The following is a 17556-nucleotide window of genomic DNA, read 5'->3' on the forward strand; positions in this document are numbered from 1 at the left end:
AATTCCCTGTGGATGAAACCTCACAGAAATGAAACGGTGGGAAGAAGGAGAGAGCACAAAAGCCGGCCTTAGCAGGAGAGAGCAGGCGAGAAAGTGCGAGAAGCAGATTTCCCCCGTGCCAGCGTCTCGCTGATGGGTTTCTGTGGAAACAGACTGGAACAATGGCGCTTTAGTGCTGCGGGCTGCCACCCCCTCATCCACTGTAATCTAGATGGGGCCTTTCAGATCGGGTTCTCAAGACCTGTCCTGCTCTGAGAGAGTGAAAAAGAGAGAGAGAGCGAGAGAGATGACACTGAAGCTTAGCATTGGTAGGACGCTTGGGGACTGAAGTAGTTCAGCTGTGGTTAGTTTTGGTCTTGTTTATCTGTTTATTTATAAACGTAGCATCACTTTAAACAGTGTCTTCGGCGGTACGTTATAATTTGGCAGTTAAAAGTTTTGGAAGCCTCTGGAAAGATTTTCAGAAAGCAAGCAAGACCCTTAACTCTCAAGATCTCAGCTTCGAGCTTGGATTGTCTTCTGTTTGACTTGTAACTGAAAGCACTTAATTAAACGTCCGTGCGTTTTTGCAGGCCGTCGAAGAGCTGCTGGAGTGTCTGGACCTGGAGAAGAGCAGCTATCACATGGGCCTGAGCAGAGTGAGTACCTGCTGTACTCCACATCATACCTGTGCACTTTTATTCCTTTGTAACTAGAACCAACAGCCAGAATGAGAAAGTAGATCGTGCGAAAAACGGCAAACGCTGATCTTGCGGCTCAGCACTGGGATCGCGTGGTTCGTCTGAGAAACGTGTCGTCATGCCAACACACAATAAAGGCATCTTCCTCTTGTGTCGAAGTTATTGTTTGGCTCATCATTGCCAGGTGACAGGGTTATTCAGCGCATCTCGCCCCGACACGCTCGCCTGCTAATCGCAAATTTAAACCCAAGTCTCCTCGCAGAGATCTAATCCCATCAACGAGAAAGGAGGCAGAGAGAACGGAGAGACACGGCGGCGCCCAAACAAGCTCAGCCTCCTCCGATTCCACACAATTGCAGATTCACTGACTTTGGAATGGACGGTTAATTATTTGGCAGTTGCAGAGGAAAAACCGGACCACGCCGATGAAGAGATTTTTCACACAGCACTTTCTAGCAGAATCGCACTTCTTCAGAACCCCAAAAACTGAGGCAGCACATTTGATTTCACTAACAAGCAAGCGAAAGCAGAGCTAGCAGGCATAACCTGTTGTAATTGGTGAAATTTATACAATGTTTAAATTCTCCATACTTCCACTGTTCTCTAGTATTTAGTTCTGCTTGTCACTCAAGCATGCATATTAGAATATTAGGCCACACCCACACTGAATCAAGCAGTGGTTTATCATATTCCTGTCTTATGGGCAGCACGATGGTGTAGTGGTTAGCAATGTTGCCTCACAGCAAGAATGTTCTGGGTTCGAGAACATGCAAACTTTTGTGTGTGGAGTTTGCTTGTTCTCGCCGTGTCTGCGTGGGTTTCCTCCAGGTGCTCCAGTTTCCCCCCACAGTCCAAAGACATGCGGTTAGGGTAACATGGGCACCTCCGCCTAAGGCTGCCCCTTGAGTGAGGCATCTAACCTCCAACTGTTCCCCGGGTGCTGTTAGCATGGCTGCCTACTGCTCTGGGTGTGTGTGTGTTCACTGCTTCAGATGGTTAAATGCAGAACTCTGAACACTGTGCTTCTGAAACACTAGGTTTGTAATTCACTTCACTTTATAGTGCACAAAAAGTTGTGTGTAGGTGAATGTACAGCATGTACACTACCGTTCAAAAGTTTGGGGTCACCCAGACAATTTTGTGTTTTCCATGAAAAGTCACACTTTTATTTACCACCATAAGTTGTAAAATGAATAGAAAATATAGTCAAGACATTTTTCTGGCCATTTTGAGCATTTAATCGACCCCACAAATGTGATGCTCCAGAAACTCAATCTGCTCAAAGGAAGGTCAGTTTTATAGCTTCTCTAAAGAGCTCAACTGTTTTCAGCTGTGCTAACATGATTGTACAAGGGTTTTCTAATCATCCATTAGCCTTCTGAGGCAATGAGCAAACACATTGTACCATTAGAACACTGGAGTGATAGTTGCTGGAAATGGGCCTCTATACACCTATGGAGATATTGCACCAAAAACCAGCTAGAATAGTCATTTACCACATTAGCAATGTATAGAGTGGATTTCTGATTAGTTTAAAGCGATCTTCATTGAAAAGAACAGTGCTTTTCTTTCAAAAATAAGGACATTTCAAAGTGACCCCAAACTTTTGAACGTTAGTGTATGTGCTGTAGTTTTTGCAAATGGCATTTCGGTTGATTTTATTGTCTGTTGAGAAACACCAGATTGACAGAAGCTATATGAGGTTACTATTAGAGTATTTTACTTGATTTTATGTCCATGTACAGCGTTTGAGTATCAAATGTGATTGCGTGGACTTAAGACTTGTAAGGTGCCTTTTTTTTTTTTCCATCCTGAATTTAATATTTAACAAGAAAAAAAATATATCTGTGGTTTGGTTTAGAATAATATTTATAATCATACTTGCTTTTAATTTACAGTTGGACTTAGTGGAAGACCAGTTCACTTTTAATTATTTCTATGTCAATTTCAACGAAGTAGCCATTTTGAGGTGAATCTTCGAGGGGAACATCACCAGTATCTCATTGTAATTTCTTTGTATGAATTTCATTGTTCTTCCCCATGCACTTAAAATACTAAACCGACATGGAGAAAAACCAAATAATACCTGAAGGTTGGTGGTTATATAAGGAGGTTTAATATGTAAATCTGTACTGTGGTAAATTTTAGGGAATAAAATTAGTGTTGAATAAAATCCGACAGCTGATCCTACACTTTTGAACAGTAATGTATATCTGGGTCATTGTACAGTACAATGAAGTGCTTTCTTTTTTTTTGCTTAGTCAGGTGGAGATTTTCATTAAACAAATAGCGTATAAGACGGTGCAGTTACACAACCGGAGCAGAAAAATAACATTAAACACTGTTAAGAACAATAGAATATGACAATCGGTATAAGTCGGTGTTGCAACAGGATTGCATCATTTTCCGTTCAAGTGCAATTCAGGTAGTAAATTGTAGAGTTTACTGTGTAGTGATGCACTTGATTTGGTTTTTGTGTGTTTGTCTGTATTAGGTGTTTTTCAGAGCTGGAACTTTGGCTAAACTCGAGGAGCAGAGAGATGAGCAGACCAAACGCAATATCACGTTGTTCCAGGCTGCCTGCAGGGGTTATCTCTCTCGCCAGGCCTTCAAGAAGAGGAAGGTAAACACCGCAATGAGATCACGACAAAAGACACACACACACGCGCACACACACACTGTGATTTTACGCACAGTAGTGTCCAAAAGTCTGAATCCACCCTCAATAACTATTCTCCCTGCATTTGGCTCAGTTAAAAAAATTAACTTGGTTAATTGATGAATCTAAATTTATACCACAGTGCCACTGAGTTCTCAATTCTGATTGGTCAGAAGGTGTCAATTAATATTTCCATAACAGCAGCCCTGACAGCAGTAGTACCAGCTCCAGGGTTAATCTCAATACACCTCTCTCTAATTTCTAACATCATTTAATCATCAAGATGGTGACGGTTTCTTTGAAGAGGCATTTATATTGTGGAAGGAGTCTCCAGCGTCAGGGCTTTGTATCAGCTGTAACTTTAGTTGTCAGGGTAGACGGCTTTGTGTTTTCCTGGTAACAATCAGCTTATTTCATTTTTTCTGATTAACTTCAAGAGGAAGTGAGGAAAAGACTGTTTTTATTCTATCCATATTCACTGGATATGAGCATTCACGCACTCTGATTGGCTACTCTTACTGCTAGGTTATCAGCACATATACCATGAGTAGAGAAAAACAAAATGGCGGAGCACATCAAGTTGGATACATCACTTTATCAAGTATTTAAAAGAAACAGAAATGACTAAAAGAATATAGTTTGTCCCCCCCCGCCAATATCTCTTGTTCCACACTCCAGCTCAGTCAGTGGTGGTAATGCACCTTTTAAATTGGTTGGCCAACCGCCAAAAAACCTGAAAGATGATGAAAATGGCAGTGTGTTGCTGAACCAACTGAGGATGAAATAAAAATTCTACTCAAAAACCCAAAAAAATGCAAGAAAAAAAAAAAGGAACAAAATATGGAATTAAATTATTTCATGGTAAGAACGTCCCCCCCTCCTGCCAAGAATTATTACTATAGCATTTTTCACAAATTGCTCCTGTCATTTCACCGGTTTGTTTACATTCTAAGTGGAAATGATTGTGGTGGATGTTTTGTACAAAGTTTTTATTTGTTGAATTTGCAAAAAATAAAAATGCTCCGTTTCTCAAAATCCAGTGAAAATGTGGATAGAATAAAACAGTTATTCCACTCACTCGTCGTACATGGCTTATAACCAACTCGGTGCTATGCGCCTCATCGGCTATCAGCTCATGTACGACTCGATTTTGTGGAATAACTGTTAAATAGTTGCTATAATATAAATGTTAACAGGAATTCACAGGTTCATTGATGTTCTAGAATATTAAACGTAACTATAAACGGATAAAATGTATGACCTGTTCTTTAAATTTTTGGGAAGTTTTTGTCATGCAAGAGGAATAAAACAGGGATGGGTAGCAGATGGATAGGTATCCTAGCTATCTCAAGAGGTACTTTCATTCCTCAAAGAAATAATAAAACTTTAATTTTTAGGTTGTACATATAACCTTGAACTGATTTGAAACAACTAAAGAACTCTCTAGGGTGCTAAATGGAACCTAATGTGTTACCAGTACTTGATGTTGCACTCCTCAGGCTATTGTTCTTTCCTGCTACTAGTTTAATATCTATATTATTACACAATAAGCTGATGTATCGCCTGGTGTATTGATGGAGCAGAGCAAAGCTGGGAGCTGGAACACTTTTATCAGTAGTTTTCGAACCATTTGTCAAGATCATCCCCTTTACCAGCTCTCTGAGCCCAGTGTGTCCAACATCCATCTGGATTAGATGTGAAATGTACAGCCTGACGCACACACGCTTCAATCATTGTCTGATTTTCCAGCCTGTCAACAAAGACCTTCATCATACAGCCTCTTATTGACCTTCAGCTTTAAAATGCTGCCGCCTGGGCATCTCATCATTCGCTGCTTATGTCCAAATCCTGCCAGAGTTTCTATGCATTTTTCTGTCCTGCTGTCTGCACAGATGCCTACCCCAAATTTTGAATTTCAGTATTCTTGAAAACATTTTTCAGTATTTTGGAATGACTTTCAGTAACATTAATTTATGCGCATTTTCATTATAAAGAGGTGTATATACCAATATGTTTAACATTTAAATTATTAAAAAGTACTGTTTTGTGTGAATTGAATAAACAAAACGCGAGCAGCCATCTCAATTGAATTTCCATTCAACAAATTTCTAGAGCATACAATATATCACATTTTTCTAAATACAATAGTGTTCCCTGTTTGCAGACATTACGGTTGACTACCAATCATTGGTATTGAATGTAACTCCTCAAAAGTATTATATTATATTGCCTGGCAAAATGTTCTACCTGTTAACGGATTCTAATAAAATTAAAAAAAAAATTCTTATTTCATGCCAAAGAGAGTCCGACATTGTTATCTTAATGTCCCAATACTGTATATGAATACTTCAGCATAATGCTTCAGATGAGACATTGAATAAAATGGCATTTATAATTGTGTTTAAAACAGTGGAATGATCAATTTTTTGCCACAATCCCAACAACACTAATCATAAAATTCTGTTTTTGATCATACTACATGTACATTTGTACTTGTAACACTGAAAAGACTTTGAATTAAAGAAGTACAGCCAGTGTTTGATATTTCAGTGAATAAAAATCATACATGTAAAAAGAAACCGAATAAGTTTAACTCACATTTCATGGCACTAATCGGCAAGTTCAACTCCAAGCACAGGTCAACCATCACCGCTTCAGCACGTGTCACGTTCCGTGTCTTTTCATCCACAGATTTCGTAAAAAACTGCTGGATACCCCCAGATTTACTTTCCGCCTGACTCGCCATTTCAGCATACTCCATATGGTTTTTGTAGTTGACATGCCGCCTGCAGTCATCGCGACCACCATGTTAATACAGTTTGCAGTGCGCGTATCCATTGCCCTTTTGACTGGGTGTAATGCACGGCCATTCTACCGCATATCGTGGGAGGAACACCTGAGACCTGTGCTTCACTTGTCCCGATATTGAGCGTTTCATTTCCACTATTGAGAAGCAGTACCATGCGTGTGTGATGCCGAGCGAAAATAGCGCGAACAAACGTGCGGTATCTGCACATGTCACACACAGCATGTGTGGCTGTCATAAAAATAAATGGCCGTGAATTGCGCATGGATTGAAAAAGTCGCTTGGACATTTAAAAACAACTCACTGGAATTTAAGACTTTATAATAATTCCGTACAGAATAACACTGTTTGCCGTAACATCGTATTTACGTAACTTTTCCGTACAAAATACGGCCAATCCGTACTAGTAGGCATCTCTGTGTCTGGCCACTCATAATGAATATAATAATCAGCAGTGAATCCTTTATTATTCATCATGAAGCAAATACAGTTGGGTCCGTAAGTATTCAGATCGTGATGCAATGTTCATAATTTTGCCTGTGTACACCACCACAGTGGATTTGAAATGGAGCCAACAAGATGTGAGCTTTAATTCAAGGGATTTAACGAAAATGAACAAAAAAAAAAAAGCATAAACTGTTTACCAATTGCAGCCTTTTTTTTTTTTTTTTTACAGAGTCCAAAGTAATTCGAAAAACAAGCCTAATTATGAATACAAGCATCATTTGGCAGGCAATGACCACCTGGAGTCTGGAATCCATGGACATCACCAAATGCTGAGTTTACTCCCTTGAGATGCTTTACCAGTCCTTTCGTGCAGCTGCTTTCAGTTGCCGCATGTTTGTGGTCTTTCTGCCTTTGGTTTTGTCTTTAGTAAGTGAAAAGCATGCTCAATTGGGTTACTGACTCAGCTGTTTAAGAGCATTCTGTTTCTTAGCCTTAAGAAGCTGTTCCATCAGGCCCTTTTCCATCTGTACTGTGAAGCGCCGTCCTGTCAGTAGTGCAGCGTTTGACAGAGTCTGAGCAGAAAATGTAGCTGTACACACTTCAGAATTCATCCTGCGACTTCTATCAGCATTCGCATCACCAATAAACACCAGTGACCCAGTTCCATACATAGCCAGACCATAACGCTGCCTCCACCAGGTTTGACAGATGATGTGATGTGCTTTGGATCATGAGCCCTTCCGATCATTCTGCTACAAGTTGATCTTGATTTCTTCTGTCCATAGAATGTTGTTCCAGAACTGAGCAGGCTTTTTTTTTTTTAAAGGTGTTTTCTAGTAAAGTATACTCTGGCCTTTCTGTTCAAGTGTTATGAATGGTCTACATCTTGAGGTAAATCCTCTGTATTTACGGTCACATAAGCGTCTCCTGATTCTAGACTTTGACAGTGATGGGCCGACCTCCTTGAGAATGTCCTTGACTTGCGAAGGGGTTTTTCTTCACCAAGGAAAGAATTCTGTGATCATCCACTTTGGTGGATATCGGCTAATGCTCTATTTTTGTTCAATCCTTGAATTAAAGCTGAAAGTCTACACTTCAATCACATTTTCATGGATTCCTTTTAAATCCATTGTGGGAGGGTACAGAGCCAAAATTAGGGAAATTGTGTCACTGTCCGAAGATTTTATGGACGCCACTGTAACGACTAGGAATTGCTCAGGAACGCAGTCATGATTTCGTACATGATTAGTAATCACGTATGATCAGATGGCTAGCTCACTTTCACTTTTTTCAAAAACAGTAACGTAGGCTGTCTGATGGAGGTCTTGACTGCTGGATTGGACAATCAGACCCTGATTAAAGTGTACATGTCCTATAATTACAGCTTATACTGTGAAAGCATCATATTTTTAGACCAGGTTATCATACCATGACAATTTCAAACCTTAACCGTGTGTGCGTGGTAATGAAATTGAAGACTGTAAGTCTTAACTTGCTGAAAGTTTAAGGAGTTAATATTGTGTGGAAGTCAGTTTATATTCCAGGAAAGCCGTTGGACTAAAGCATCAGACAAGTTGATAAATGTTTTACTTTTGGTCATATTTTTATGCAAAATAAGAAGTTACAAGCAATAGTTGTATTAAAACAATTTAAAAAATCCTATAGAAATGGTTAGATGAAATAAATTTTCACATTTAAAAAAAGAGAAAAAAAAAATCATGCAATTTTTAAATTCTGGACACTTTTTTATATATACTGGGGTATATATATATGTATACACCCCAGTAATGTACTCCTGAAATTTCATCCTATAAAATGGGCAGATTTCATTAGTTTAAAGTTCTGTTCCAGTTGAAAAGCGTAGCAAGATCTGAAATCCAACACCGCGGTGTAGCGCCGGTTACACAGAACCACGTTATCAGTTTCACCGTGTTTTGTGCAGCCAGAGAGCACGCCCAGAATTCACTTCTTTGTATGTTAGTTTTATTTTCCTTCTGTAAGTAATTTTCCTGCTATTGATTTTTCGATTATGTGTTTTGTGTCCTTTCACCTTTGTGGTAATGTGTAAGTAGCTTGTGAATAATGGACACGGAACTGGAACAGGGATTCAGGGAGAGAACAGGGCTGTTTTTCATAAAGGTAGGCTCAGCCTTGAGGGGTTTACAAATTTGAAAAGGCTGGAATAAGGATGTGTAGTGGAGCCACTTCCATTATGGTGATGGATGCTTCTGTCTTCGGTCAGAGTGCGCTGTAATAAGAGACATTGCTTATAAGTCAATTAAGACTACTCCGTGTATGACTGGAGCTGGTTAGGATTACCTAATACATTTCAAGATCTAACGTCTTATTGTGGTATTATGAAGGAATCATGAACTGTGAGTATTAAATTCATGAGTTAGAGCTCGGTGGTATTAATTCGTTAATGCTTTCCGAACTTGGAAATACGCCTTTTAGACTTGGAGGCTTGATTCTATAAATTTGGTATACATTGTGTACATTTAAAATGTATTGAAGTCCACTGTCTTCAGTCGAAGTGTTTTTCTATCATTAACTTGATGCTAATATACAGTAACATTTGAATATCCTATTGTGGCAATTAACTTTGTTGTGAACAAATAAAAGGTACATATGGAATAATTTACTAGCATTTTTTTAGCAATATGTTTTTCTCGTGACATCTTTGTAAGGCTGTACTTAAATGTACGTTTATTTTGGATGAAGTATCAACATGATCTCAAACGAAAACCTACGAAACGAAGGCAGTGTATTATTTTTCGAAGCTTTTGAATCCATCATAAGGTGCGACTTGTCATCTGAAAAGTCTGCAAACATTAGCCAAAAATGTTAGGTTTTATTTTTCATATGTTTTCTGCTGGCTCAAACCAGTTCCTAGTCGATAATTTCATGACTCAAAGATGGCATTAGATCTGAGAGAAGAAGCAGTCGAGGTTTATTGATCGATTACTGTGTCGACATGAAGTAGAGCTGAGAGAGTGCTTCTCCAGAGGCAAGGCACTTGAAGGGATCACGGCATTATGAAACCCTTGTGCGACTCCTCTTTCGTCATTCAATCCATGCGGTTTGCTTATCCTGCTGCAGTACGCTCATCTCCAACATCCTCCATCTTCAATTCAGCATGGATGGGATTATGAGCCAATCTTTTATACAGCGCCAGTGATAACGTTTGTGGAAGTGTTGGATTTATGGATGAACGTCTTGCTGATGGATTGGCTTTGAAGTGTTGAACGTCGTTCAGTCTTGAAGGGTATATTATGATGAGAAGCAGTAAATTTCCTGTTCTTAAGTCCTGCCTCTTTGCCTAATAAGGGGTAGGAGGTTTACAACCTGTTTGTCCTTGAAGTTTTTTTTTTTAAACAAACTTGAGCTGAGATTTGGGAAGATCTCGACTCTCAACACAATTTTCCCTTCCTCCAGTCTGAAAGAAGACACCTTTTGTATGATCAGAGCTTTTTTTTTTTAACTACAGCACAGATTCCTTTTGATTGCAGTGATGCCACGGCCCTGTCCTGCAATCTGCTTATGCTGCTGTTGGCTTTATTATCTGCAAGACTTCACAACACCAAGCTTGTTAGAAATGCTACTCTGGTCTTTTAGCCTCAGTGTGCAAGTGGGTGTGTGGTTTTTCTAGCATTTCATACCATGACAAATTATAATTGGCCAAACAGGTGGCCTTCAGGGCAAAAACCACTTGATGCTTAGCAGTGTGCTGCTTTAATTGGGTTTTCACAAAACCGGTTGCTGCTACAGACGCACAAGCTGCATGTAAATATCACAAAATCCTTAGCTGTCTGCCAGGATGCTTGATTTAATTAATCAAAAGAGCTCCAAGCCTCTGTGTGTGTGTGTTGAAAAGCTGATGGATTTTGTCTGCCAGTTGTTAGTCCTGATAAAATAAAACACAAATGCGCGCGCGCACACAGCCTTATTATGTCTATTATGTTACTGTTTGGTTGCCATGCAGGTTTTTATAGCCTTTTGTCAGAAAGGAAGGATACCATTCAGGAAAAAAAAAAAATTAAAGAGCACTAATATTCTGAATTGTCAGTACCTTGTGCTTTAGGGTGCATCAGTTGCCCTCACTTTCATAAAATCTGATGCATTTTTGTTTGGGTGTTCCTTTCCACCAATAAAGACATCCTGTAACATTTCTGATCATATTCAAAAGTCTAACGGTGGCACCATGAGGTTCATTTTTTGCCAAAAAACGCTTATTTTATGTTTTCGCGTAAGGTTTGAATCACAATGTTGGACTCCGTTTATTGATTTCTTGTGACCCAGAGATCATGTTAAGAACCTTTGCAAGGGATTGAGAAGCATTAATGTGATTCATAATATACATTTGTATTGTTTAAAAGTAGTTGAACAATGATTCAATGAACAGCTAAAACTCAAACTGTGCTTGATGATATATTTAGAATATGGACTAAAAATGTGTATCTAAGATATTTGGTATACTCTATAAGGTGCCATAATGTTTCATGAAAAGTGATCGAAATTTTGTCATAAAAGTCATAAAATAGCAGCTTTTTCCATAACTTTGAGCTCCTGGTGCCACCATTAAACTTTTGAATTTTGTCAAAATATTTCACCCAGTGTGTTTTCTTACCAAAAGGAACATAAAAACAAAAATGCATCATGATTGGAGGAACTTTTCATTTTTAGGGGGCAACTGATGCACCCTATTGTGCTTATAAGTAATGCTCAGTTTATCAGATGTAATACTAGATGCGAGTAGGGGAGTTAAACTCTCGTGGTTACCAGAGGAGTGGCCCCCCACTGTAACCCTAGCTATGTAATAGGCGAGAGGCCGAAGGGCTGCAGAAACAGAGATCGGCGCCGCCTGATGCGCCATATGGCACGGGAAGGAGTTTAGACTTTTTTTTTTTTTTTAGTACATGTTGCTAATAACACTGTTTTGATCTGATCTGTTCTGGCCACTGCAAAGGGACATACATGAACTAGTAATTATTAGTTCTTTGAAAAGAGAAAATGCTTTGACTAGCCACAAGCCACAGAGATCTCAAGCAGCGTTTGTCCTATCGGCTAGAAAGAATGAAGTTCTAATCTCAGCGGTGTCGCAGCTATTCATAGTCTGGAGTCTAAGAATGCAAAAGGTTCTTTATGGGAGAGGAATGCTGATAATTTCCCCGGTCACTCAGAGTAACTAACCAAACATGGACTACTGTGAGATCATGTATGCGGAAGAGGGTAGGTGGCGCTTTCCTCCTAGAGTTCAGCTGACGTTTGATGTCACACGAGCAGTAATATGAAAAGATTCAGAGCTGTGTAGTGGGTGGGAATTGGAAAATGAGAAGAAAATTTTCAGGCCCAGATCGGTCACTGAAGATCGTGTGATTTCTGTCTTACTGGTGATCAACATCTCTTGTAGGACAAGCAGGTATGACAACTTGCTGTCGCAAGATCTTGGATATCATGTAATTTGGTCTGCTGTGGCTCTGTTATACAGTGTATTTGTCCATGGATTCCTTGTATAAGAGTATTTTGCAGTGCCTCTGCAGCAATTGAATATCTCGTCCTCTGCAGTACCAAAAAAGATCTTTGTTATCCCATGGACTGCAGAGCCACCCACAAACTCTATCCATCTCTCTCTCTCTCTCTCTCTCTCTCTCATATGTTTTGCTGAACAGATCCAGGACCTGGCAATCCGCTGCATCCAGAAGAACATCAAGAAGAACCGGGGCGTGAAGGACTGGCCCTGGTGGAAGCTCTTCACCAACGTGCGTCCTCTGGTCGAGGTCCAGCTCAGCGAGGAACAGATCCGAGGCAAAGATGTGAGTCTGTCCATCTTTTTCTGCTCATCAGCCTCTATTAGTATCAGTCTTGTCTCCTGGCCTGAGAACACAGATCAAAAGCTTCAGTTTGAGCTACCTATCAGGTATAAACTGAGCTTTCGGATCTAGTGACCGGTATAACGATGCAGAGCCACCCCTGCACACGTGGCATGAATCCCTCAGAGTTTTATTTCAGGTTGATGCGCTCTACTGGCTTTGGTCTCTGATCAGGACAAGAGAAGGAGACAGCTCTTTGGATTTCGACTCCCCTGACATCCTGATTCAGATCTGCACGCAAAACCCAAGGCAGGAGGCGAAATTCACATTAGTGGCTCTTTTTCAAAGCAGTTTAAAAAAAAAAAAAGTGGAAAATCCAAGGAGTCTGAATTCAGGCAGGGCCTCATGATTCAACAGAACTGCTGTTATTGTCTGTGGTAATGTCATATGTAAGAAGGAAAGGGAGTGGGTGGACAGTTAACCGGAATGGTTTTGATCAATCAGGCTTGTGTAAAGATCTCTATTTTTCTGCTTCCAGCACAAAAGAAATTCACATTGAAGGTCTTGTGTAGTCGGGGATGTTTTTTTTTTAATTTTTAATTTTTTATATACTTGTAGTCTGATTAGCAGTGGGGCGATTGTGTGCTTGCAGGAGGAGATCCAGCAATTGAAAGCGAAGCTCGAGAAGGTGGAGAAAGAGAGGAATGAACTTAGGCTGAACACAGATCGGCTGGAGAGCAAAGTAAGGAAAAACAATCAAAGAAATTGCACACTCCATTAATAATATATGAAATGAGGGTTTGTTTGTTTGTTTGTTTGTTTGGTGCTGTATTGAGAACACCACCTCTTATAGTCCTTGCGTAACATTTTAACAGTCTGGCTTATTTCACTGTGACACAAAGGGAATTGGACAGTGAACAGGAGTGTGCTATTGATTCTAGATCACTGAGCTATCAACAGAGCTCTCAGATGAGAGGAACACCAGCGAGTCGGCGTCCCAGCTGTTGGAGACGGAGACGGCTGAAAGGCTGCGTTTGGAGAAGGACATGAAGGACCTGCAGGTAATGATTGAGCAATACAGGATTCTCAGAGCTGCATGGTGGCCAAGTGCTTATTAGCTTCCATCTATCACTGACATGAAACAAAAAAAGCAGAATTTTATATATTATATAATATAAAATTGTACTCTGATACCCTGTCCACACTAGGGATTTTGTACCGATACGAAACTACTTTCGTACCGCAACACCTGTCCACACTAGCAACTATACCGGTACTGTAGCGGTATAACTGTGTATCGGTACGAAACCCACAAATGTATGGGTTTCGTACCGGTACAGTATCGGTACTGTAGCACTTCGCTGTAGTGTGGACAGATGAAGCGGCTCTGTATCAGTACAAATATACAGTGCATGCGTAAAGTCACACACCTCAATCGATGTCTTCGCTGAATAAAATGGTGAAGAACGGAGATTCGTTTGTTTCTTTCTCAACTGCCTCGCGCGTTTTATACAATTCGACTGAATAAATGACCACCAGAAATACAGACTGTACACTGACAACAAAAAGCACACACACGTTGTTTCATCCGTACGGAAGCCGAGAGAGGCCCTTCGTATAATCCTTTTTTTTTTTTTTTTATTCACCTTGTTATCCCGAGATAACGACATAATTAATTCAGGATCTCGAGAAAACAACACAACTAATTTGAGATCTTGAGAAAACAAAACCGTTATTTCGAGATCTCGAGAAAACAAAACAATTATTCCGTGATCTCGAGTAAACAGCTGAGAAATGGTTCATTCAGGTGCGCCAAGAGACTTGTGATATGCTGACTTTGGGGCTATTTCTCATTCTGTATAGATGCAACTTTGGTCATTAGAATGTCTGGAATAATCGATCACCTAATAAGGCAATATTTTGATCAGGGGTTGACACAGGGAGAGATTGCATTAGGTCTTTTAATAAGGGATAATTTCAAAATTAGTCCGCGGCACCTCCGCAGAAGACTGGCCCGGCTTCGTCTCTACCGACGGAGATACAGTGATCCAGCTGAGATCATGAAATAATTTTGTTTTTTCGAGCTCTCGAAATAACGGATGCCATATATTCTCGGAAGGAAGTTACTCGGTAACCACAGAAACATTTTGTGCACGCGCATTTCAACTACCGTGAAAGAAAACCGCAAACATTTCTCGCTAGTGTGGACAGATGCACTAAACTGTACCGGTATACAGTAAGTGTGAACACAGCATGAAAAGGACCGAAGAACTGTTGGTTTAAACTTCTTTAAAAACAGGACTTTTGTCTTCCCAATACAAAATGAATGTAGGAGTTGAACATGTGCTTCAAATGTGGTAGATAATAATTAGGTTGACTAATTATAAATTCCTAATTAAAACACTGACTTTATGTTCAAGCTGGAGGGAAAGCACTGGAGTGAGCAAGACGATTGTTCAGTAACGTCTGCATGTTTTTACTCTGAATAAAGACAAAGTTTGAGGAAATGAAAAAGCAGATGGGAAGCATGGAGGTGGAGGTCATGGAGGCGCGGCTCCTCCAAGCGACAGAGCTTAACGGAGAGATGGATGACGACGATGAAACTGGTAAAATAGAATATTTTTAGACAGCGAAATCTCTCTCAAATTTGATATTGTAATGTTTCTTTTTTTAACATTCAGGTCTGATGTTTACTCATCCACCTTGTGAAAATACGCATATTAAACCATACCGTAACAAAGTACTGAATGATCCATGATTTGCTTGTGCGTTTCAGGCGGTGAATGGAAGCTGAAGTATGACCGAGCTGTGCGAGAAATAGACTTCACCAAGAAGAAATTACAGCAGGAGCTTGATGACAAGTTGGAGGCAGAACAGCAGAACAAGAGGCATTTAGAAAGAAAGGTATGTTAATGTGTCGTCTTTTATAACAAACCCCACCATTAACTAAATCATAGACGTTTATCACAAACAGCTTTTCCCATAAAATGTCACTGCTAGTGTTCTACAATCAGTTGGAAGTCATTACTTGTTTGGCACCATTTCATTTACTTATAAACCCGACACCAAAATGTGTGGTTTAAAAAAAAAAAAAAAGTACTTTATGAAAGATCTGAAGTTACTAAATAGTATACTCTTAATTGTTTCCCCTCAAAGTGAAGTATTATACAAGTACATGCCTGTATTTTAAATCTTTTTAATGTAAGAAAATACAATTAAAAAACACTTACACGATACTAGAACTCAGATTCAGGAAATTAATCAAATTTTTTTTTTAAATGAGGATTTCTATTTTACATTTTCACAACATTAATTCCAAAATCTTTGAACAGTCGGAGTTTTTCAAATCAGGTGCTTCTTTTCATCTCCATGCCTCCATCATCTCTCTTTCGGTGTAGTTCGCTGACCTGCAGGCTGATCAGGAGGAGACCCAGCGCTCTCTACAGCAGGCAAAGAAGAAATGCCAGAGATTAATGGCTGAGCTCCAAGACACCAAACTGCACCTGGAGAACCAGCAGAGCCGCAACCATGAGCTGGAGAAGAAGCAGAGGAAGTGAGTACATGCTCTGGTCAGCTTCTCATTTTAAATGCGTTACAGAATTATACACACGTGGGAGTTTAGATACAGGATGATAACCATGGTGACCAAGATCACGCTTTTGTGGTACAGCAAGTAGCGGTTATCATCAGCTCTGAATGACATGCACACACCGTCCACCTATATTTACATCTGCGGTGAGCAGAAAATCACCTCGCAACACCTTAAACCTTGAGGTGGATGGGTAACAGCAGCAGGAGACCACATCAGGTTCCATCAACCAAGAGCAGGAATCTGAGGCTATCCTAGGCACAGGCTCACCGAAACTGGACATTTTTAAAATATATATTTTTTAAAAAAAAAATTTTTTAAGTCACTTGGTCTTTTTTTCCAGTCGTCTTCAACATCTGTGCTCATGGTCACCTCAGATTCGTGCTCGTGGAAGCTGATATGGTGTTGTGTGTTCTGAGATGATTTTCTACTCACCACAATTGTACAGTGTGACTGAGTTAACATGGACTTCCTGTCAGCTCAGACCAGTCTGGTCGTTTTCCTCTGGGTCAATCCATGTGATCTCACCGAAGGCCTCCCAACTGACCAGGTCAGACTTGCTTGATACTTCCAAAGATGGTCATTACTCCCAATAAACAGTGTGCAAAATTTCAGCCTTATATCTTTTTTTTTTATTATTTTTTGAGATATAGGGGCATGAATAAGGGGGCGTGGCTCAAATTTTTTTCTGTCGCATTCATTTTTTATGGTAAAATTTGAGCCATGCCCCGAGATCACAAAAGCTAATAATGTAAGGCTGAAATTTTGCACACTGTTTATTAGGAGTCATGGCCTGAATCTTTTGGAAGTATGAAGCAAATCTGGTGATTCAAGGTATATTTACCTCTCTGATCTCTCTCAGCAACAAGGTGTTTCAGTCTGCAGTCCCTCCACTCACAGGATGTGGTTGTTTTTTTTTTTTTTGCGCATCATTCCATATCAAAATCCCAGGAGCTCAGCAGTTTCTGAAATACTCAAACCAGCCCATCTGGCACCATCAACCTGCCACAGTTAAAGTCACTGAGCTCACATTCTGTCCTCCCCATTTTGATGTGAACATTAACTGAAGTGCTTGCATTTAGCTGGAAGTGTTTTAAAGGAGATGGGTAGAGCCTTTATTTTTAAATAAATGTCTGAGTGGATAGTATCTCCATCCTTGACTCTTGTATGCTGCATAAATGGGAATAAAAAATTATATATATTTGAGAGTTAAAATCGACTGCAAAGTTGGCATTCGAGCTGAGCCAGCCAGCCCTGAGTGCGTGACGTCACAGCGGAAACCGGTTTTAAGCCTGAGGCCTTTGACAGCTTGTGACGCCCTGGCTCAACCGTGACGCCCGGCGTTACGCCACTGCCTCCCACACTCTATGCTCCCACAGTAATACCAGCTGCAGGCTGTGTCTTGATTTTGCTGTGTTCTTTGCATAGCCTGCAGGTGGAGTTGGAGCTTGCAGTCTGGGGGTAACCAGGAGGCGGAGTCCAGGGAATTTAGCTGGGGTTCTGTCACCTGGAAGAGGGCTCTCATTTCCAGCCCTGGCCTGATGGCGAGAGGCTGGTAGCTTGCT

At 40.2% G+C, this 17556-nt stretch overlaps 1 protein-coding gene across 8 annotated transcripts in view; it reads left to right on the plus strand.

Annotated features, from left to right (window-relative positions):
* The window catches only part of myo18aa (myosin XVIIIAa), a 114356-nt gene that overhangs the window by 67057 nt on the left and 29743 nt on the right, over positions 1-17556 (plus strand). For all 8 annotated transcript variants that reach the window (XM_060908508.1, XM_060908507.1, XM_060908509.1 and 5 more), the window contains 8 exons: positions 573-638; positions 3175-3303; positions 12262-12405; positions 13055-13144; positions 13344-13463; positions 14894-15008; positions 15179-15306; positions 15801-15955. In XM_060908508.1, the coding sequence (XP_060764491.1) occupies positions 573-638; positions 3175-3303; positions 12262-12405; positions 13055-13144; positions 13344-13463; positions 14894-15008; positions 15179-15306; positions 15801-15955 (947 nt within the window). The remainder of the gene's footprint in view (positions 1-572; positions 639-3174; positions 3304-12261; positions 12406-13054; positions 13145-13343; positions 13464-14893; positions 15009-15178; positions 15307-15800; positions 15956-17556) is intronic.

This window comes from Neoarius graeffei, chromosome 25 (genome assembly GCF_027579695.1).
Source record: "Neoarius graeffei isolate fNeoGra1 chromosome 25, fNeoGra1.pri, whole genome shotgun sequence".
NCBI lineage: Eukaryota > Metazoa > Chordata > Actinopteri > Siluriformes > Ariidae > Neoarius > Neoarius graeffei.